Source organism: Pavona decussata, unplaced genomic scaffold, assembly GCF_977016875.1.
Source record: "Pavona decussata unplaced genomic scaffold, jaPavDecu1.1 SCAFFOLD_300, whole genome shotgun sequence".
In the NCBI taxonomy this organism is placed as follows: Eukaryota; Metazoa; Cnidaria; class Anthozoa; order Scleractinia; family Agariciidae; genus Pavona; species Pavona decussata.
The window spans coordinates 5,024,807-5,047,032 of record NW_028145697.1 but is presented as its reverse complement, the minus strand read 5'-3'; the positions used below and the strand labels follow the sequence as shown (position 1 = coordinate 5,047,032).

At 40.3% G+C, this 22,226-nt stretch overlaps 2 protein-coding genes and 1 pseudogene across 4 annotated transcripts in view; all 3 read left to right on the top strand.

Moving 5' to 3' along the window:
- Positions 1–22,226, top strand: part of LOC146454765 (uncharacterized) — an 80,330-nt gene that overhangs the window by 7,782 nt on the left and 50,322 nt on the right. The window contains exons 8-10 of one of the 3 annotated variants that reach the window (XM_085095037.1): positions 247–354; positions 10,768–10,833; positions 11,200–11,307. The gene's annotated coding sequence lies outside the window, so the exon portion shown is untranslated. Of the gene's footprint in view, positions 1–246; positions 355–9,163; positions 9,216–9,983; positions 10,153–10,767; positions 10,834–11,199; positions 11,308–12,004; positions 12,744–22,226 lie in introns of those variants that run through there. The other 2 variants (XM_085095038.1, XM_085095039.1) reach the window with 2 other exon arrangements.
- Positions 1,715–6,613, top strand: LOC146454767 (uncharacterized). Its single transcript, XM_085095372.1, has 4 exons — positions 1,715–2,108; positions 2,213–2,324; positions 3,361–3,479; positions 4,322–6,613. Exons 1-4 carry the CDS (start codon positions 1,715–1,717, stop codon positions 5,221–5,223), a joined length of 1,527 nt encoding a protein of 508 aa, XP_084951498.1. The 3' UTR covers positions 5,224–6,613.
- On the top strand, positions 5,991–7,567 carry LOC146454766 (uncharacterized; annotated as a pseudogene).

Sequence of the window (22,226 nt, the reverse complement as noted above, 5' to 3'; positions counted from 1 at the left end):
CATAGCGGAGCTCCGCGCTCCCCATAGCTAAGAGATTTTGGTAACCCGTGAATGCGGGTAAAAGACAGCGATTGACGAATGCTCAAGAAACTAAACACATTTTCTCACGACGAGTTCACGTTTGCTTTTTTCTCGAGTGATTGTGTGGAGTTCTTGGTGAAGAGGCCCAGTCTTTCATATTTAGTGTAGAGTATTAGGCATTTATTAAGCAATATATTAAAATGCATCTTCTTGATATTATCTAAGCTGGGAAGACTGGATCAAGTGTTTGAAGAAGAATCATTTCTCCTATTGGCTGGAATCAAATGCACGTGACCTTGGCCTGTTACTATGGTTAACACCACTTTAAATATGGTAAGTTTATTTAGCCATCCATCTACAGCTGAGAGGAGACGATTGCATACTCACCTTGTGTGTCCAACATTACAGCTAGTTGCACGTAAATTTTGCTGCAATTTCTCCTTCACATGGCCTTCCTTTTTAAGGTGGAAATTCCATCCATATCTAAAGCAACATGATTAAATATTACGCAAGTCACGCAAAGCCAGCCTGCCTATTCTATTTAAATTTATCTTTTTTGTTTTTCACAGCATTTGCTTGTAAATCAGGCAACATTTCTATCGATATGTAGCTTCTTTTGTTACCGAAAAGACTGTTTGCTCACGCCTGGTCAAATAATGAATGTGAGGAAGTAAAATTCGAATGCTGGCTTTCATGTTTAATAAAGACCTACTAAGGTCCTTTTTCAGAGTCTGTATTATATTCACAGGGAACTTATAAGAGAAAGTCCGCGTTAGATTCGACCGATCAATTTGGGCCAATCGCTCGATTTCCTTCAAATTTTCAGCAACAGACAAAGAATTTTTAAAAGGAAGCCATCTTAAATATACCAATGTTAACGATTCGTGCACAGAACGTGTCAAGTGCTGCAACAAAAACCAACATTTCTCAAAATTCTGACTTAGTCTGAAAGTCTCGTGTTTTTTTTTTAAAGAGTACTAGGATAGTGTCCTTAAACTACGGAAAAATATTTAGTGGATCTCTATACTGCGAAAAGATACGGCCGCAACAATTTTGGGCAAATCTCTTATTTTCCGACCCGTGTTGTGTGACAGCGATGGCATCCCAAGGCAACAAATTTCGACTTTTTCTGTCTTGACCGCAACTTAAAGTAGTAGGGTAAACAATTAAAAACATACCTTAAAAGTTCCACAGTTTTCCTTTCAAGAATTCATGTTTCACCGATTAACTGTCAGCAAATTTGATGGCTGCGTCACGGATACCGTGACCCGGGATCCGTGTTCTTTAGTTCGCTTGCAGGCGACGATCATGCGAGATAAAAACCTGAACATCTCGACAGAGTTCCGTGAAATTAGTTGCAGAGAAAGATGTTTGAACGTGAAAGGCTTTTGAAAGTTGTCGTCCATCTTTGTTTATATATAACCGCTGACCGCAAAAACACTTCCGTCTGCGAACAGGAAATGAGAAATAACTGTAGATGGGCCAATTTTCTCCTTGATTAAAAAAAATAAACAGTATAAGATCAAACTGGGTTTTGTGGTACGACTCTGTTTGTTGTTATTGTGAAAGGAGATGCGTTTTATTAAGTATAGTTGAACACACTGACGTGTGTCTATCAAACATATTCAATAATCTCTTCGTGTGCACGACTAATCAGAACAACATAGTGACCGATCGATGATCTAAGAGAACAATGTCGAAAACCGAAAATTGCTCGTTTTCAGTTGTGTTGAGCACCAAGTGTGGTCCTAATAGAGGTGACCATGGCACAGTGTTCCCTCGCGAATGTTGCAGTGATATTTCTAGTCACCTGCGAAGTTGGCATTTGTCACGCGAGAAGATGACCGAAGTTGAACTTATACTGGCTCGTGCCGGACTATTTGACCTCGGAGGCAGTAAGGTCAAGGAGATGAACATATGTCCCACGCACAGAAATAATCTTGGCAGGTACTGGCAGCCTCCACGAACTTGCCAGTATCCTGAACATACTGGAAAGATCAAACGAGTCGATGGCGACAAAGTGATAAATTTAAAAACATCAAGAGAGATTTATACTCTGTATGGTGAAACAGCACAAGTGGGATCACGTGAGTTGTTAAAATGTTTTTATTCTATTCAAGTACGGACTTTTTGTCTTTCGTCTCAGTATCTATTTTAAAATTAATTATTACTTTTTTTGTCGCTGGTTTAGCGTTTTGTACGGCATGCCGAAAAAAGCATAAGGGGAAACTTGAAGTAGCGACGTGGTTGCGTGACCAAGAAGACCAGCCAAAAAGTGATTGCGATGAAAGTTCAGACTGGAGGTAATATAACAGACTCCAAATAAATTACCTTTCTCGGATCATTCCTACTTTTCGCGTTCTAAGTTTGAAATTGAAAGATAGGGGAGTCTTTCTCTTGAGGTGCTAGCGGAAGCTGATTGTAATAGGCCTTATCACGGTTTTCGACGCCATTTTGACGAGTAGGCCAACATGCTCGAAATATAAACAGTGTTTGTATGGAAATTCGATGTCAAATAATTTTCATAAAACATCGCTTCTGAAAGATTCATGAATTGGAAACTTTTGGCACTAGGAAAAGGATTTTAAGAAAAAACTTGGAGGGATGTAGCTGTGCCAGAAAGCGTCCAGTCGTGTTTTGAACTTTTCATACATTTCCCTTTATTTTTTTCCCGCGAGCTATTTTTAGAGCAGTTCACGGCTGGTTCGCTATACGGCCAAATGTCTGGAAAGTTCAAAACACGACTAGACGTTTTGTGCCACAGCTACATCCCTCCAATTTTTTTTTAAATCCTTTTCCTAGTGCCAAAAGTTTCCAATTCATGAATTTTTCAGAAGTGGTGTTTTATGAAAATTATTTGACATCGGATTTCCATACAAACACTGTTATTTCACGCCTGTTTGCCTACTCGTCAAAATGGCATCAAAAACGGTGGTAAGGCCTATTTAAACGGATCACAATCGAAGAAAATTCAGTGCTGACTGTAATGCATGGTGATGAATATAGTCCTGGTATGCACCATGGGTTGAGCACAATGTGTCCATGGCTCGCAAACGTTTTACCTTTGTTGACTGATTCTGGTGGTTATATTTCTATCTTCCCTTTATATACACCTTCTTCCACAGCATCGTCCCGTACCCCTATTTGAATTGAAGATTATAAAAGCTAAGGTGATAAAATTCAAGTTATAATGCATGGCATCTTTTTTTATAGTCAAGAGCACGTTTTTAATAGATACGCATAGTTTACGTTCCGCATGCACTGTGAGTAATGACAGCCTCTACAGACATTTTGTTTGGTGCCACCATTATATTCATGGTAGAATTTTTTTTTCACTAGAAGTGCCAAACAAGAAGCCTTGTTAGCGATAACCAATGTCCTATCTTCGACACCATATAGAGATTTTCCTACGCTGCACAAATGTGCTATTGAATCCGACCTATGCTGGACCCCTGGAGGTACCTGCAACATTTGTTTTGTTACATAGTTTAATAGCTAAGAAGTGAGTATTTATTAAAAGATTTTTTTCAAGACTGCAATGCCAGGAACAGAGCCATTTTTAAGTGGCAATGCAATGCAATGCCCGGATTTCATGGTGAATGGTCGTGTCGTGGTTGTCCTCAGTTCTTTGCCGGCAAGCCAATGCGTGTTTATGGAGTCACATAAAACCCAAGTGGCAGGCCAAGGCATATTTATTTAATACATATTGTATGGATGAGTGAAGTATGACGTCAGTGGTGACGTCACAGGGGCACAGGACACCCAGGCAGTGAAGTCACAAGAAGACCATGCGGCAGGTCAAGGCATATTTTTCACTTATTTTTATTCAATATATATTGGATAGTTAAGTGAAGTGTGACGTCAATGATGACGTCACAGGAGTACAGAAAGCTTAAGCGGCAGGTCAAGGCATATTTTCACTAAATTTTTTCAATTCAATATGTATTAAATGATGGAGTGGAGTGTGACGTCAGTGATGACGCCATAGGAGCACAGGAAGCCCAAGCGATGAAGTCACTACACGCCTAAGCGGCAGGTCAAGGCATATTTGCACTTAGTTTTTATTGGCTGGTGAAGAAGAGAGTGACGTCAACGCTGACGTCACAAATGGCCACTTGTGCAGCCGAAAGGGCTTCTTGTCTGGGTCTATTTCAGTAGCCTCCTCAACAAGCATCTCTTAGGGCGAAATGTGAAAAATTGGGCTCCTGTGGTTAGTAAAAAAAATATGTACGAAAAACCCTTAAAAATTAAAAGAAATAATAAATGTAACATATCTAATTAACCTTATCTACTTTTTTAGTTGCCAGGAACGAGGCACGAGTTACTGAAAACAAGGTCATGTGTACCTACAACACTGCAATGGGGCTAGTGGCTGACGAACTTGAAGCGCATCACAACCCACTAACATTCCAGTTGGAAGTAACTTGGGAAACAGCAACACCAGAGGTAAAGGCGAAGTGCCTTGAAAAAGCAAAAGAGGACTGTCTTCTTGTGTGTAGTGTGATAGCACCAGAAAGCGGGGCAGATTTGAATGAATCTCTTACATCTTCGCCTCCAAATGAGCCTTCCGAAGTTCTGAAAGTGCTGATGACAGCCTACCGAAATGCCAAGACCTCAGGCCTTAGGACACAGATCCTCAGTCTCTACGCATTCAGGTATCCAATTGATCAACTGATGAAGCTACACAAACCGTACGCAAAGCTAACACGTTATCAAGTGAAACGAGCTAGAGTGCATGCCAAGCTGTATGGATTGGGAGCAACACCAGAAAAGGTCCCAAAGCACCGTTTGCGCCTTGATATGGGAAAACTCGACCACTTCCTCGACTTCGCCAATAGACCGTATTTCTACCAAGACGTGGCTTATGGCAGTCGAATTCTTAAACTTGACAGCGGTCAAAAGATATCCATGCCAAATGTTTTACGCATGGTCGCCAGATCAACAATGGTGAAACAGTATCAGAGCTTTTGCGAAGAGGAAGGCTTCCAGCCTTTGAGCCGATCCACTCTCTACAGAATCCTGGATGTGAGAGAGGCATCACAACGCAGGTATAAAACATTCACTTCTAATGCTCGCCTTTCACTGAGAAAACTCTTGATGATTATCCAGACTCGATTAACGTTTACCACTACAACCAACACTAGCCTGCGCGGCTGGCGCTCTCATTTTATCAGTCTCGCGATTCGCCTTTCTTTTCTCTGACAGCTTTGTATATAAAGGCTACACTATAACTGACAATGTTTTTTCCTCTATATATCTGTTAAACGATAGTCAACACTGCTTTGAGAAAATAGTGGTTAAAAAAATACCCAGCGTATGTCATCGCACCACGAGGTCAAGTGTCAGTGTGCTTCTAACCAGCCCTTAACCACTTTTGCGCACATCAAACCAATCAAATGTTTTATCAAAAGGATCATGATGATCGTCTTATCTTGTTGGATATTTTTTTTTTACGCTAGGTCCCTCCAGGGATTAGATAATACCGCTGCTGATGGTGCAATAGGGTTCCAAACAATGGAAAGAATTGTAGATGATCTCAAAGCAAAAGGAAAGGATCTATGGCGTGGTGTGCAGACGCAAAGCGAAGACTCCAGGAGGGCAAGCATTACCTGAAGACCGATTATCGCGTGCACTGTCAGGAGGAAAGTTCACCTTGTAAAGACCACTGTCGAACATTTGCGTTAAGTGACCCTTCAGACAAAGAGTTTCAGGGTGAATGTAATCACGAGCATGATTTAGTATGTAACATGTGCGAAGAGCTTAAGGATGTGCTAAACGATGTCAGTTGAAAGATCACTGAATCATCTGTTAACTACAGTAAAGAATTTCAGGATGACCTTTTGTATGACTTTGAACAGGCCAAGGCCGCCATTCTGGAGTGGAAATCTCACGTCCTGCGATCGATAAACCAAGACAGAGCAAAGCATGACGTAATCAGAAATCTGAACAGTGGTTCTGTCTTAGTGGTGATGGACTGGGCCATGAAATTTTTGCAAATGAAGTACCGAGAGAAGCAGTCGGACTGGTTCGGAAAGAGAGGCCTCAGCTGGCATGTATCTACGGTGATTTCCAAACACGACGAAGATGATACAGTCGAAGTGGAAACGTACGCACACATCTTTGATTGCTGCCAGCAGGACTGGTTTGCTGTCTGTTCCATTTTCGAGAATCTGATAGAGAATGTTGTATCGTCAAAACCTTCCGTCAACTGCGTTTTCATTCGCTCTGATGAAGCGGGTTGTTACCACAACAATGCCATGATTGCATCCCTGAAAGACGTCGGGAAACGATTGAGCATCGAAGTGAAGAGCTATGACTACTCAGAGCCTGCGTATGGAAAAGATGTGTGCGACAGAATTCTATGTCCAATGAAAACCTCAATTCGTTACTATTGCAATGAAGGCCACGACATTGCCACTGCCACAGATATGTGCACTGCCCTTCTTGAGCGACCCGTAAGATGAGTAACTGCCTCTGTTTGTGCCATTGATGAGAAGAAGAAGTCCCTAGAGTTCAACAACATTGATGGCTTCAGCAAGCTTCATAACTTTACGTATGAAAAGGAAGGCATTCGCGTTCGCAGAGCATATGGTATAGGGTCAGGGAAGGTGTTACCCTACGATGACATAGTGATCAATCACCAAGGTCCGAAAGGAATAGCTGTTCAGGACAATCGCGATTTTTTTGCGATAACTAGCGCGCTCCAAATGAACGTGAAGAAATCTGACAGTGCCATAAGCGGAGACACCACTGATGAATGTCAGCTGTTTGAATGTCCAGAACCTGGATGCCAGCAAATAATCAAGAGCTTCCGTGAACTTGAAATACGCATTGAAATCGAAGATCATGGAAAGAAGCCAATGAATGAAAGTATTTATGATAGACTAAGGAGAGAGTGGGCCGCACGTTTCTCTACAGTAGATGAAGACAGTCAAGGAGCTTCTAATAATTCGAGAGAGAGCGCCCGCGGTTCGGAACAGGCAGCCAGACCCTCAAATCTCACGCGAGGATGGGCCCTTTCAAAGCCACGTGCCCCTACTCGTTTTTCTGAAAATGTAAAGGATTACTTGAAAGCAAAATTTAACCAAGGAGAACAAACGGGCTTAAAGGCTAACCCAAAACAAGTCTCTGCAGACATGCGAAACGCGCGAGATGAACAAAATAAGCGTTGCTTTTCCAGAGAAGAATGGCTAACAGTTGTTCAGATAAAGAACTTTTTCTCTCGCCTAGCGTCATCCAAGAGGAGAGGGAAGATGCTGCTGATGACCAAACAGAAATTGAAGAAATACTGGAAGAGGAAGAAGAAAGCAACAGACAAGAAGTGGTAAACAGCATTGTTGACGAGATCGGCCTTCTACATCCCATTTACTACGACGTCTATGACCTTTGCCAGTACCGGAGAACCAACAAGCTTTCACAGTTTAATGTTTCAATGCTAAAGAAAATTCTAAAGAACTATGAAGTGCCATTTACAGCAAAGGACAGAAAGAAAGATTTGGTTCAGCACTTGGCTATCTTTGTTGATAAATGGTTGTGTTTTCTATAAAATTATCTAGCAAAGAGACAGAATAGTATTTAGGTACACTCAGTCTTTAATAATTGCCTTTCAAGCAGCTACCTGTCGCTCTCAGAGATAGCAAACAGGAGAGACGCTAAAAAGTCTAGCCCAAATAAAACCCCTGGGATACAAACAAGATAAAGAAAAGCTCTGCTAGCCTAGCCTCTTGTAGCAGTAGCCGTTCTAGGACGAAATTGTAGCTACAAAGTTTACAAATTTCAACTGAAAATTGCAAATTTTCGCAGTTTCCTGCATTTTCTTTTTTTTGCATTAGAATTCGCAGTTCTCGCGGAGACCATTCTGACGTCTCATTTATTGCAAGTTTTGTAAATTCGCAGTTGCTGTTTTTGTCAAGACCTTTCTGAAGTCTCATTTCTATATATTTCTCAGTTTTGAGATATTTTTTTTGTTTTAGTAAAATACATGTTAGATAACATAAAAGGGTTAATAATAAGTTTCCCAGTATAAACATGTATGCATTTGAAGTAGAAAATAAGCTAGAAATAATCAAGTAATTAACTTACGGTAGAAAATGCTCTGTCTCCGGTTCGATCAGACCGGAGATGTTGTTGCTGTCAGCGGTTGTTATTTCAAAACAAAGATGGACGACAACCTTCAAAAGTCTTTCCGCGATGTCAATTCTGCAACTGATGATTGTTTGGTTGGTTGAGTGCGCGGTTGAATAACAGAACTAATTTCACGGAACTCTGTAGAGATGTTCAGGTTTTTAGCTAGCATGATCGTCGCCTGCAAACCAACTAATAAGGAACACGGATGCCGTGTCACGGTATTCGTGACGCGGCCATCAAATTTGCTGACAGTTAATCGGTGAAACATGAAGTCTTCGAAGCAAAACAGTGGAACTTTTAAGGTATGTTTTTAATTGTTTACCCTTTTAAAACGAATTTGTCTACTTTAAGTTGCGGTCAAGATAGAAAAAGTCGAAATTTGTTGCCTTGGGATGCCATCGCTGTCACACAACACGGGTCGGAAAATAAGAGATTTGCCCAAAATTGTTGCGGCCGTATCTTTTCGAAGTATAGAGATCCACTAAATATTTTTCCGTAGTTTAAGGACACTATCCTAGTACTCTTTGCAAAAATACACGAGACTTCCAGAGTAAGTCAGAATTTTGAGAAATGTTGGTTTTTGTTGCAGCACTTGACACGCTCTGTGCGCGAATCGTTAACATCGGTATGTTTGAGATCCCATCCTTTTAAAAGTTCTCGCTAATATGAGTTCTATATACCATATTTGTAAAGTAGTGTAGTGTATGTGTTCGTGGTATAAATCTAACGTTTTTCGGATAAATATTCTTTCGGTGGCAAACATTCGAAAACGGGCTAATTTCGACTCGGTGAAAGGTCGATTTTCGGGGGTTCGGGGGGGGGAGGGGGGGTAAAACATTCGCCTCAAAATTTCGGGTATTGCTAAGTTTAGAATCAAAAGAAATGTGTTTTCATTAATGTTATATCAACTTTGTCTTTTGCTGAGAATTTGAAGGAAATCGAACGATTGCCCCAAATTGAGCGGTCGAATCTAACGCGGACTTTCTCATAAAATTTGCTTGTTTGGTTTTTCCAGTAACTAGAAGTGACGTTTGTTGGCGAAGAAATGGGATCCCGATTACAAGGAAGTAAGGATCTGTTTGATTTATTAAGCTAGATCAGTTGAATTGGTTTTAGCAATAAAGTTGAAAAGTTAAAAAAAATTAAACTTTTAACCAAGATGATTTTAAATTTTTTACACTTTTCATCTTTATCGCAATTTTTTATAGTTAAATTACTCTTTTATAGTGAGGTAAACAGAATTTACAATGATCCTCAATGATGAACTATTCTGGACTAACTCAAATCCTGCTGCCCTTCACTATCGCTCAAAACAAACCAATCCCTACCACACCTCCCTCCTTATCCATAACACGACAATCACCAACTTTACACACCTAAAAAACATGCAGACGTGAAAACACGTTCTCAATTAGCTCTTTGGTGGCATTTGATTTGGTTACGCTTCTTTTTAATACTATGCCAGCTCCCTGAAACTCTGTGTCCATCCCTTCAGTAAAGGTATCACTTTATGCAATCGTTTGCAGCAGAAACACGTTCATAGGGTGACGTGACTTGCTGAGTTTGTTTTGGCTTTCATCTTCCCTCAACTTAGCAAATTGAACAGATGTCAGCATCATGTCTGCAGCATAAATGCTATGTTCCTGTTCAGTTGGTGATTGTGTCGTACAGAGAAAGAGAGAGTTGCGAGAAGTCATTTGCTTGTTAATTTTTTCTGGTGGTTTTTATCCTGTTGAGAGCAATGCACTCCAACTACGGTTCGTTTATTGTAAACTTGGATTGGATGTAGACACTTGCTTTTCATCTAATGTTAATATGATCGGTCTCCGTGGCAGTCTTGTTGCAGCAGGGTGAAAGTGCGTCGGAATGTTACTGCGTAGCAGTCAGGGAGGAAGTGAGCAGACTAAAAGTTGTTAACATTGGCAGCCTTGCTCTGCAGTGGAGACGGTACGTCTGACTGCTGTCCTGATATTACTCCAGAAAGAGGAGGGAGGTGGGGCTGGGGCTGTCCTCAGAAATTACCTTGGTTCCAGTGGGGCACATCGTTGCCTTAACTAACTTTAAATAAGGTAGGTGACGGGTGCCTTGTTGATAACCTTTATTGCTGTAGCCTTGATTTTAAGGCTACTTTCATTGAAGCAAGTCGCTGCTAAATGTGATCAGTCTGGTGTACGTAGTATCGTCTATAACTAAATGTCTGTGGGTTAACGTGACCGGGATGGACATAGATTGAAACTTGAACATAAAAATGACTGAATACTTTTTCAAGTCCTTCCTGTATAGGCCCCATGCAAAATGGCTGACATTTTAATATTCTCTTGTTTGCATTTAAATTAGCCTCACTAACCTGGTTGTTGAGTTCACCCTGAACAAGACAAGTGAGGCTAATTAGAATGCAGACAAAAAAAATTTAAATAAGGCAATTTTTACATGGGGTCTATGTGTGCAAATAATCGTCATCATGGTTTGTTTTTCCTTTGAGAAAATTACTTCATATCTTAAGAAAAGGTGCTGAGTTTTAATTTCAGCGCAAGGTTCGACCCAAAAGTGTAGAAATCGCCATGATGTAGCCCCTGTCCTTTTGGAACTGATTGACTTTTGCTGACTTTATTTGTTTAGGAGGACAGTGCTGTTATCAAGACAGTTATGCCTTTTGAAGTGTTTCTTTCTGTGACAAACCTCAAGGTAACTAACGACTTGGGTTTGATAAGTGCCAAATGATAAGGTATGGGCAAATAGGTAACCACGTGGCTTTGCGTTTGAGACAACATTATAAGGTGCCATTGCTCATAAACTGTGTCAGTTCATAGCGGAGCTCCGCGCTCCCCATAGCTAAGAGATTTTGGTAACCCTTGAATGCGGGTAAAAGACAGCGATTGACGAATGCTCAAGAAACTAAACACATTTTCTCACGACGAGTTCACGTTTGCTTTTTTCTCGAGTGATTGTGTGGAGTTCTTGGTGAAGAGGCCCAGTCTTTCATATTTAGTGTAGAGTATTGAGCATTTATTAAGCAATATATTAAAATGCATCTTCTTGATATTGTCTAAGCTGGGAAGACTGGATCAAGTGTTTGAAGAAGAATCATTTCTCCTATTGGCTGGAATCAAATGCACGTGACCTTGGCCTCTTACTATGGTTAACACCACTTTAAATATGGTAAGTTTATTTAGCCATCCGTCTACAGCTGAGAGGAGACGATTGCATACTCACCTTGTGTGTCCAACATTACAGCTAGTTGCACGTTAATTTTGCTGCAATTACTCCTTGACATGGTCTTCCTTTTTAAGGTGGAAAATTCCATCCATATCTAAAGCAACATGATCAAATATGACGCAAGTCACGCAAAGCCAGCCTGCCTATTCTATTTAAATTTATCTTTTTTGTTTTTCACAGGATTTGGTTGTAAATCAGGCAACATTTCTAACGATATGGAGCTCCTTTTCTTACCGAAAAGACTGTTTGCTCACGCCTGGTCAAATAATGAATGTGAGGAAGAAAAATTCGAATGCTGGCTTTCATGTTTAATAAGGTCCTTTTTTAGAGTCTGTATTATATTCACAGGGAACTCATTGTATACCCCCGTATACCCTTGTAAATCGTAGCATACCCTTGTAAACTCTAGCATACCCTTGTAAACCCTAGTATACCCTTGTATACCCTAGTATACCCTTGTAAACCCTAGCATACCCTTGTAAACCCTAGTATACCCCTGTATACCCCTGTATACCCCTGTATACCCTTGTAAACCATAGTATACCTTTGTATAGCCATGTATACCCATTGTAAACCCTAGTATACCCTTGTATACCCTAGTATACCCTTGTAAACCCTAGTATACTCTTGTAAACCCTAGGTGCAGATACATGACTAGGAAAGGATGGAGGGCTTTCAAGCGAAGGGAAATACCTCTGTTGAGCGAAAAGCAAAGAAAAGCCCGTTTGAGATTTGCCAAGAAATACGCGAAGCTGACAACAGAGGATTGGGACAATTTTTTATTCACAGATGAATGTCCTAAATATCTTTTCCAGTAGCCAAATCGAAAAAACGATACTGTATTGGGCTCGCAGGAATGTGATGTTCCTCCAACTTTCCAAGTGAAGCAAAGTGCAAAGCTGATGGTGTGGGGTGACATGACGGGTCGTGGGCTCACAAAGTTACACATGCTACCCACAGACCAAACCTTAACTTCTGAATACTACATCAACCAAATCCTTGAGAAAGAAGTCAAACCGTTAACATCAAGGCGTCAGGTTACAGGTGGCCCGATAGAGAGGAAGCTGTTTAGCTCAAAGAAAGAGATGACATTCGTTGAGGATGGACCACCGGCTCACACTTCAAAGGCAACTTAGAGATGGTGTCAAAAGAATCTGCTAAACTTTATAGCCAAGGATGGCTGGCCAGCGAACTCTCCTGATCTCAATCCCATTGAGAACATCTGGAATATCATTGACGAGACAACGTACAAAGATCCAGCCCCCAAAACGATAAAAGAGCTGAAGAGGCGACTACGCTTTGCATATAAAAATGTGACTCTTGACACGCTTAAGAAACTTGCACATTCTATGCCAAGGCGATTAGAAAATGTCATTAAAAATAAAGGCAGGCATTCTGGTTACTAATAATTTGAATCATCGAATGAAAAATAAGCAAAAAATAATATACCTAATTTTTAAAGAGTTAGTTTGAATAAATAATGAAACGTTAAAAGAAAATAAATCGGAACGAACTTTTGAAACACCCTGTATACCCTAGCATACCATTGTATATCCTAGTATCCCCTTGTATACCCTAGTATATCCTTGTAAACCCTAGCATATCCTCGTAAACCCTAGTATACTCTTGTAAACCCTAGTATACCCTTGTATACCCTAGTATACCCTTGTAAACCCTGGTATATCCTTCTATACCCTAGTATACCCTTGTAAACCCTGGTATATTCTTCTATACCCTAGTATACCGTTGTAAACCCTAGTATACTCTTATAAACCCTAGCATACCATTGTAAACCCTAGCGTACCCTTGTATACCCTAGTAGACCCTTGTATACCCTAGTAGACCCTTGTATACCCTAGTATACCATTGTTAACCTTAGCATAACATTGTAAACCCAAGTATACCATTGTAAACCCTAGTATACCCTTGTATACCCTAGTATACGTTTGTATACCCTCGCATACCATTGTATACCCTTTTATACCCTAGTATATCCTTGTAAACCCTAGCATATCCTTGAAAACCCTAGTATACTCTTGTAAACCCTAGTATACCCTAGCATACCCTTGGATACCTTAGCATACCCTTGTAAACCCTAGCATACCCTTGTAAACCCTAGCATACCCTTGTGAACCCTAGTATACCCTTATAAGCCCTAGCATACCCTTGTAAATCCTAGCATACCCTTTTAAACCTTAGTATACCCTTGTAAACCTTAGTATACCTTTGCAAACCCTAGCATACCCTTGTAAGCCCTAGTATACCCTTGTTAACCTTAGTATACCCTTGTAAACCCTTCTATACCCTTGTAAATCCTAGCATACCCTTGTGAACCCTAGTATACCCTTGCAAACCCTAGCATACTCTAGCATACCCTTGTAAGCCCTAGTATACCCTTGTAAAACGGAATATACCCTTGTAAACGCTAGCATACTCTTGTATAACTCTAGCATACCCTTGTAAACCCTAGTATACCCTTGTAAACCCTAGTCAACCCTTCTAACCCTAGCATACACTTGTGAACATTTGTTTACCCGTGTAAACCGTAGTATACCCTTGTAAACCCTAGTATACCCTTGTAAACCCTAGTATACCCTTGTGAACCCTAGTATACCCTTGTATACCCCTGTATACCTTGTAAAGCCTAGTGTACTCTTGTAAACCGTAGTATACCCTTGTATACCCTTGTAAACCTTAGCATATCCTTCTATACCCTAGTATACCCTTCTAAACCCTAGTATACTCTTGTAAACCTTAGTGTACCATTATGAACCCTGGCATACCTTTGTATACCCTAGTATACCCTTTTATACCCTAGTAGGCCCTTGTATACCCTAGTATACCATTGTTAACCCTACCATGCTATTATAATCCTTAGTATACCCTTGTATACCCTAGCATACTATTGCATACCCTAGTATACCCCTGTATATCCTTGTTTACCCTAGTATACCCTTGTAAACCCTAGTATACCATTGTAACCCTAGCATACCCTTGTAAACCCTAGCATATCCTTCTAAACCCTAGTATACTCTTGTAAACCGTAGTATACCCTAGCATACCCTTGTAAACCCTACCATACCCTTGTAAACCCTAGCATACCCTTGTAAATTCTAGTATACCCTTGTAAGCCCTAGCATACCCTTGTAAACCCTAGCATACCTTTGTAAACCTTAGTATCCCCTAGTATACCCTTGTAAATCTTAGTATACCCTAGCATACCCTTGTATACCCTTTTAAACCCTGGTATATCCTTCTATACCCTAGTATACCCTTGTAAACCCTAGTATACTCTTGTAAACGCTAGAATACCATTGTAAACCCTAGAGTACCCCTGTATACCCTTGTAAACCATAGTATACCCTTGTATACCCATGTATACCCTTATAAACCCTAGTAGATCCTTGTATACCCTAGTAGGCCCTTGTATTCCCTAGTATACCATTGTTAAGCCTAGCATATCATTGTAAATCCTAGTATACCCTGGAATACCCTAGTATATCCTTGTAAACCCTTGTATATCCTTCTATACCCTGGTATACCCTTGTGAACCCTAGTGTACTCTTGTAAACGCTAGGATACCATTGAAAACCTTAGCGTACCCTTGTATACCCTTGTATACCCTAGTAGACCCTTGTATACTCTAGTATACCATTTTTAACCCTAGCATACCATTTTAAACCCTAGTATACCGTTGTATACCCTAGTATACCCTTGTATATCCTAGCATACCATTGTATACCTTAGTATACCCTTGTATACCCTAGTATCTCCTTGTAAACCCTAGCATATCCTTGTAAACCCTAGTATATCCTTGTAAACCCTAGTATACTCTTGTAAACCCTAGTATACCCTAGCATACCCTTGTAAACCCTAGCATACCCTTGTTAGCCCTAGCATACCCTTGTAAACCCTAGCTTACCCTTGTAAACCTTAGTATACCCTAGTATACCCTTGTAAATCTTAGTATACCCTAGCATAACCTTGTATACCCTAGTATACCCTTCTAAACCCTGGTATATCCTTCTATACCCTAGTATACTCTTGTAAACCCTAGTAAACGCTTGTAAACCTCAGCATACCATTGTAAACCCTACCGTACCCCTGTATACCCTTGTAAACCATAGTATACCCTTGTATACCCATGTATACCCTTGTAAACCCTAGTATACCCTTGTATACCCTAGTAGACCCTTGTATACTCTAGTATACCATTGTTAACCCTAGCATACCATTGTAAACCCTAGTATACCGTTGTATACCCTAGTATACCCTTGTATATCCTAGCATACCATTGTATACCTTAGTATACCCTTGTATACCCTAGTTTATCTTTGTAAACCCTAGCATATCCTTGTAAACATTACTATATCCTTGTAAACCCTAGTATACTCTTGTTAAACCCTAGTATACCCTAGCATACCCTTGTAAACCCTAGCATACCCTTGTAAACCCTAGCGTACCCTTGTATACCCTAGTATACCCTAGTATACCCTTGTATACCCTAGTAGACCCTTCTGTACTCTAGTATACCATTGTTAACCCTAGCATACCGTTATAAACGCTAGTTTACCGTTGTATACCCTATTATACCCTTGTATATCCTAGCATACCATTGTATACCTTAGTATACCCTTGTATACCCCAGTATATCCTTGTAAACCCTAGCATATCCTTGTAAACCCTAGTATATCCTTGTAAACCCTAGTATACCCTTGTAAACCCTAGCATACCATTGTAAACCCTAGCGTACCCCTGTATACCCTTGTAAACCTTAGTATACTACTGTATACCCATTTATACCCTTTTAAACCCTAGTATACTCTTGTATACCCTAGTAGACCCTTGTATACCCTATTATACCATTGTTAACCCTAGCATACCATTGTAAACCCTAGTATACCCTTAACTACCCTAGTATATCCTTGTAAACCCTGGTATATCCTTCTATACCCTAATATACCCTTGTAAACCCTAGTATACTCTTGGAAACCCTAGCATACCATTGTAAACCCTAGCGTACCCCTGTATACCCTTGTAAACCCTAGTATACCCTTGTGTACCCTAGGAGACCCTTGTATACCCTCGTATACCATTGTTAACCCTAGCATACCATTGTAAACCCTAGTATACCCTTGAATACCCTAGTATATCCTTGTAAACCCTGGTATATCCTTCTATCCCTAGTAGACCCTTGTGAACCCTAGTATACTCTTGTAGACCCTAGCATACCATTGTAAACCCTAGGGTACCCTTGTATACCCTAGTATACCCTTGTATACCCTAGTAGACTCTTGTATACTCTAGTATACCATTGTTAACCCTAGCATACCATTGTAATCCCAATCTCGTACCCAGAGTCTTCAGGCTCTTTGGTCAGCGGGGCAACCCCGGGAAGACTCTGGGGACATCGAATTTTATTACTGCAGGATTTCTGCGGTAAAACAATGGAAACCGTTACGGAACGGCCAATCAAAAAAATTGAATTTTTTCTATGTCCCCAGAGTCTTCCCGGCGTTGCCCCGCTGACCAAAAACCCTTAAGACTCTGGGTACGAGATTGTTGTAAACCCTAGTATACCCTTGTATATCCTAGTATACCCTTGTATATCCTAGCATACCATTGTATACCTTAGTATACCCTTGTATACCCTAGTATATCCTAGTAAACCGTAGCATATTCTTGAAAACCCTAGTATACTCTTTTAAACCCTAGTATACCCTAGGATGCCCTTTTAAACCCTAGCATACCCTTGTAAACCCTAGCATACCCTTGTAAACCCTAGCATACCCTTGTGAACCCTAGCATACCCTTGTAGACCCTAGTATACCCTTGTAAGCCCTAGCCTACCCTTGTAAACCCTAGCATACCCTTGTAAACCTCACTATACCCTAGGATACCCTTGTAAACCCCAGTATACCCTTGCAAACCCTAGCATACCCTAGCATACCCTTGTAAGCCCTAATATAACCTTGTAAACCGTAGTATACCCTTGTAAATCCTAGCATACCCTTGCAAACCCTAGTATACCCTTGTATACCCCAAGAAACCCTTATAAGCCCTAGCATACCCTTGTAAACCCTAGTATACCCGTGTAAACCGTAGTATACCCTTCTAAATCCTAGTATACCCTTGTAAACCCTAGTATACCCTTGTATACCACTGTATACCTTGTAAACCCTAGTGTACTCTTGTAAACCGTAGTATACCCTTGTATACCCTTGTAAACCTTAGTATATCCTTCTATACCCTAGTATACCCTTGTAAACCCTAGTATACTGTTGTAAACCTTAGCATACCATTGTAAACCCTAGCATACATTTGTATACCCTGGTATACCCTTGTATACCCTAATATATCCTTGTATACCCTAGTATACCCTTGTAAACCCTAGTATACCATTGTAAGTCCTAGCATACCCTTGTAAACCCTAGCATATCCTTGTAAACCCTAGTATACTCTTTTCAACCCTAGTATACCCTAGCACACCCTTGTATACCCTAGCATACCCTAGTAAACTCTAGCATACTATTGTATACCCTAATATACCCTCGTATACCCTTGTAAACCCTAGTATACTATTGTAAGCCCTAGCATACCCTTATAAACCCTAGCATATCCTTGTGAACCCTAGTATACTCTTGTAGACCCTACCATACCATTGTAAACCCTAGCGTACCCTCGTTTACCCTAGTATACCCTTGTATACCCTAGCAGACCCTTGTATACTCTAGTATACCATTGTTAACCCTAGCATACCATTGTAAACCCTAGTTTACCCTTGTATACCCTAGTACCCCCTTGTATATCTTAGCATACCATTGTATACCTTAGTATACCCTTGTATACCCTAGTATATCCTTGTAACCCTAGCATACCCTTGTAAACCCTAGTATACCCTTGTAAGCCCTAGCATACCCTTTTAAACCCGAGCATACCCTTGTAAACCTTAGTATACCCTAGTATACCCTTGTAAAACCCAGTATACCCTTGCATACCCTAGCATACCCTTGTAAGCCCTAATATAACCTTGTAAACCGTAGTATACCCTTGTAAATCCTACTATACCCTTGTAAATCCTAGCATACTCTTGTATAACTCTAGCATACCCTTGTAAACCCTAGTATACCCTTGTATACCCTAGTAAACCCTTATAAGCTCTAGAATACCCTTGTAAACCCTAGTATACTCGTGTAAACCGTAGTATACCCTTGTAAATCTTAGTATACCCTTGTAAACCCTAGTATACCCTTGTATACCCTAGTAAACCCTTATAAGCTCTAGAATACCCTTGTAAACCCTAGTGTACTCTTGTAAACCGTAGTATACCCTTGTATACCCTTGTAAACCTTAGTATATCGTTCTATACTCTAGTATACCCTTGTAAACCCTAGTATACTGTTGTAAACCTTAGCATACCATTGTAAACCCTAGCATACATTTGTATACCCTAGTATACCCTAGTAGGCCCTTTTATACCCTAGTATACCATTGTTAACCCTACCATGCCATTATAAACCCTAGTATACCCCACGTATACTCTAGCATACCATTGTATACCGTAGTATACCCTTGTATACCCTAGTATATCCTTGTATACCCTAGTATACCCTTGTAAACCCTAGTATACCATTTTAAGTCCTAGCATACCTTTGTAAACCCTAGCATATCCTTGTAAACCCTAGTATACCCTTTTAAACCCTAGTATACCCTAGCACACCCTTGTATACCCTAGCATACCCTTGTAAAGCCTAGCATACCCTTGTAAACCCTAGCATACTCTTGTAAGGCCTAGTATACTCTTGTAACCCGTAGCATACCCTTGTAAACCCTAGCATACCCTAGCATACCCTTGTGAGCTCTAATATACCCTTTTAAACCGTAGTATATTCTTCTAAATCCTACTATACCACTGTAAATCTTAGCTCACCTTTGTAGACCTTAGTATACCCTTCTAAACCGTAGTATACCCTTGTAGACGCTAGTACACCCTTTTAAACCCTAGTATACCCTTGTAAACCCTAGCATGCCCTTGTAAACCTTAGTAAACCCCTTTATACCCCTCTATACCCTTCTAAACCATAGTGTACCCTTGTATACCCATGTATACCCTTGTAAACCCTAGTATACCCTTGTATACCTTAGTATACCCTTGTAAACCCTGGTATATCCTTCTATATTCTAGTATACGCTTGTAAACTCTAGTATACTCTGGTAAACCTTAGGATACCATTGTAAACCCTAGCGTACCCTTGTATACCCTAGTATACCATTGTCAACCTTAGCATATTATTGTAAACCCTAGTATACCCTTGTATGCCCTAGTGTACCCTTAATAAACCCTCGTATATCCTTCTATACCCTAGTATACCCTTGTAAACCCTAGTATACTCTTGTAAACTGTAGCATACCATTATAAACCCTAGCGTACCCCTGTATACCCTGGTATACCCTTGTATACCCTAGTAGACACTTGTATACCCTAGTATACCATTTTTAACCCTAGGATACCATTGTAAACCCTAGTATAGCCTTGTATACCCTAGTGTACCCTTGTAAACCCTGGTAAACTTTTCTATACCCTAGTATACCCTTGTGAACCCTAGTATACTCTTGCATACCCTAGTAGACCCTTGTATACTTTAGTATACCATTGTTAACTCCAGTATACAATTGTAAACCCTAGTATACACTTGTATATCCTAATATACCCTGGTATATCCTAGCATACAATTGTATACCCTAGTATACCCTTGTATACCCTAATATATCCTTGTAAACCCTAGCATATCCTTGTAAACCCTAGTATACTCTTTTAAACCCTAGTACACCTTAGCATACCCTTGGATACCTTAGCATACCCTTGTAAACCCTAGCATACCCTTCAAAACCCTAGCATACCCTTGTAAACCCTAGTATACCCTTGTAACCTTTAGCATACCCTTGTAAACCCCAGTATACTCTTGTGAACCCTAGCATACCCTTGTAAGCCCTAGTATACCCTTGTAAACCGTAGTATACTTTTTTAAACCCTACTATACCTCTGTAAATCCTAGCATACTCCTGTGAACCCTAGTATAACCTTGCAAACCCTAGCATACCCTAGCATATCCTTGTAAGCCCTAATATACCTTTGTAAACCGTAGTATACCCTTGTAAATCCTACTATACCCTTGTAAACCCTAGTATACCCTTGTATACCCTTGTAAACCTTAGTATATCCTTCTATACCGTAGTATACCCTTGTAAAACCTAGTATACTCTTGTAAACCTTAGCATACCATTGTAAACCCTAGCATACATTTGTATACCCTAGTATACCCTTGTATATCGTAGCATACAATTGTATACCCTAGTATACCCTTGTATACCTAGTATATCCTTGTAAACTCTAGTATACCCTTGTAAGCCTTAGAATAGCCCTGTAAACCGTAGTATACCCTTGGAAGCCCTAGTATACCCTTTTAAACCGTAGTATACTTTTTTAAACCCTACTATACCCTTGTAAATCCTAGCACACCCTTGTGAATCCTAGTATACCCTTGCAAACCCTAGCATACCCTAGCATACCCTTGTAAGCCCTAGTATACCCTTGTAAACCGTAGTATACCCTTGTAAATCCTACTATACCCTTGTAAATCCTAGCATACTCTTGTATAACTCTAGGATACCCTTGTAAACCCTAGTATACCCTTGTATACCCTAGTAAACCGTTGTAAGCCCTAGCATACCCTTGTAAACCCTAGTATACCCGTGTAAACCCTAGTATACCCTTGTAAACCCTAGTATACCCTTGTAAACCCTAGTATACCCTTGTATATCACTGTATACCTTGTAAAGCCTAGTGTACTCTTGTAAACCGTAGTATACCCTTGAATACCTTTGTAAACCTTAGTATATCCTTCTATACCGTAGTATACCCTTGTAAACCCTAGTATACTCTTGTAAACCTTAGCATACCATTGTAAACCCTAGCATACATTTGTATACCCTAGTATACCCTTGTATACCCTAGTAGACCCTTGTATACCCTAGTATACCATTGTTAACCCTACCATGCCATTATAAACCCTAGTATACCCTCGTATACCCCAGCATACCATTGTATACCCTAGTATACCCTTGTATACCCTAGTATATCCTTTGTACCCTAGTGTACCCTTGTTAACCCTTGTATACCATTGTAAGTCCTAGCATACCCTTGTATACCCTAGCATATCCTTGTAAACCCTAGTATACTCTTTTAAACCCTAGTATACCCTAACATACCCATGTATACCCTAGCATACCCTTGTAAACCGTAGCATACTCTTGTAAACACTAGTATACTGTTGTAAGCCCAAGCATACCCTTATAAACCCTAGCATACCCTTGTAAACCTTAGTATACCCTTGCACACCCAGCGTACCCTAGCATTCCCTTGTAAGCCCTAATATACCCTTGTAAACCGTAGTATACTCTTGTAAACCCTACTATACCCCTGTAAATCTTACCATATTCTTGTAGACCTTAGTATACCCTTCTAAACCGTAGTATACCGTTGGAGACCCTAGTATACCCTTGTAAACCGTAGTATATCCTTGTAAACCCTAGTATACCGTTGGAGACCCTAGCATACCCTTGTAAACCCTAGTATACCCCTGTATACCCTTCTAAACCATAGTATACCCTTGTATACCCATGTATACCCTTGTAAACCTTAGTATACCCTTGTATACCTTAGTATACCCTTGTAAACCCTGGTATATCCTTCTATACCCTTTAATACCCTTGTAAACTCTAGTATACTCTTGTAAACCTTAGGATACAATTGTAAACCCTAGCCTACCCTTGTATACCCTAGTATACCATTGTTAACCCTA